The following is a 1,166-nucleotide window of genomic DNA, read 5'->3' as shown; positions in this document are numbered from 1 at the left end:
ATTTCTCTTGTATATCTTTTCCTACTGGACATGCAAAAATAAGTAATTTGACTGCTGAATGGTGTTCTGAAACTCTTGTTGTCAGTTCCTCTTTCATTCCTTTGTCTAGGAGTGACATCTGGTGGTGGGGAGGAAGTTATCGGTTGTTTGACAAATTGCCAACAGGBGCAAAAGGGCTGTTAGCTATTGTAACACTGTTAATGCCAATTTCACTTTATCCAACCTCTGCTAGTGAACTTTTTGCTGATTTAGGCACAGCCTTAGAGATGACAAATCACCACAACAGGCGCAGACGTGCTGCGCTTGAACTTCCAGGTCACAATCCAACATACATTGACGCGATCGGTGTTCCGAGGGGTGTTCCGGATGAATATAAACTTGTTAATGAAATAACTGCTGGATTTGAGAGTATTTTACCTCAGATTACAATTGCTAAGCACACCTCGAGAATTAACTACATCCATTTTAGCGTTCAGAGACTGGGAAATATTACAGAGTATGGTTTCCGGGCCATCGCAGAGCAACTGGCGGCGACGTCACTGATGGCGTTCCAGAACCGCATCGCCATAGACATGCTTCTCTCTGAAAAGGGGGGAGTGTGCTCCATCTTTGGTGAGCAATGCTGTGTCTTCTTGCCTAACAACACCCACACTGGTGGCAGCATCACCAAAGCCATTGAGGGTCTTCGTACTCTCAATGTCTTAATGAAGGAGCATTCTGGTGTTGACACCTCTGGGTGGGACAGCTGGATGAATGCTATCTTCGGCAGGTGGCGTGCTCTGGCCTCGTCTGCTCTGATTTCCATTGCTGTGGTTACAGCCATTCTGACGTTGTGTGGATGTTGTGTGATTCCCTTGATGCGCTCTCTTGTTAACAAATTGATCGCCACAGCCATAGGTCCTGTTGGTGCCCGAGATAYTCATTCGTACCCACTCCTGGAAGCATCGATGGATGACAATTCTGTTGGTTCGACTTATTATGAGGATAAGTCTGATTTGGATGATGATGAATGGCTGGCAGTCCCTCTTACTATTTTTACACCTTGCAATGATGTTGAGGGCATGGCCGAGTGAGATGATAATTGCTTTGTTGTTTATATGTAAGACCCAGTTTTTATCATTATATGGTTGAAATCATGTGATTATTTTCATGTCACTAATCATTCT

At 44.4% G+C, this 1,166-nt stretch overlaps 1 protein-coding gene across 1 annotated transcript; it reads left to right on the top strand.

Moving 5' to 3' along the window:
- Window positions 1-422: 422 nt before the first annotated feature.
- LOC106534192 (endogenous retrovirus group FC1 Env polyprotein) lies at window positions 423-1,008 on the top strand (the record flags this gene model as incomplete). The annotated part of the gene is given in 1 exon segment (XM_014030763.1): window positions 423-1,008. A coding segment is annotated over 1 exon segment (586 nt), but the record flags the coding sequence as incomplete, so codon positions are not given.
- Between the last annotated feature and the right edge of the window lie 158 nt (window positions 1,009-1,166).

This window comes from Austrofundulus limnaeus, unplaced genomic scaffold, assembly GCF_001266775.1.
Source record: "Austrofundulus limnaeus strain Quisiro unplaced genomic scaffold, Austrofundulus_limnaeus-1.0 Scaffold1114, whole genome shotgun sequence".
Classification (NCBI taxonomy): domain Eukaryota; kingdom Metazoa; phylum Chordata; class Actinopteri; order Cyprinodontiformes; family Rivulidae; genus Austrofundulus; species Austrofundulus limnaeus.
This window is presented reverse-complemented; position numbering and strand designations above follow the sequence as displayed.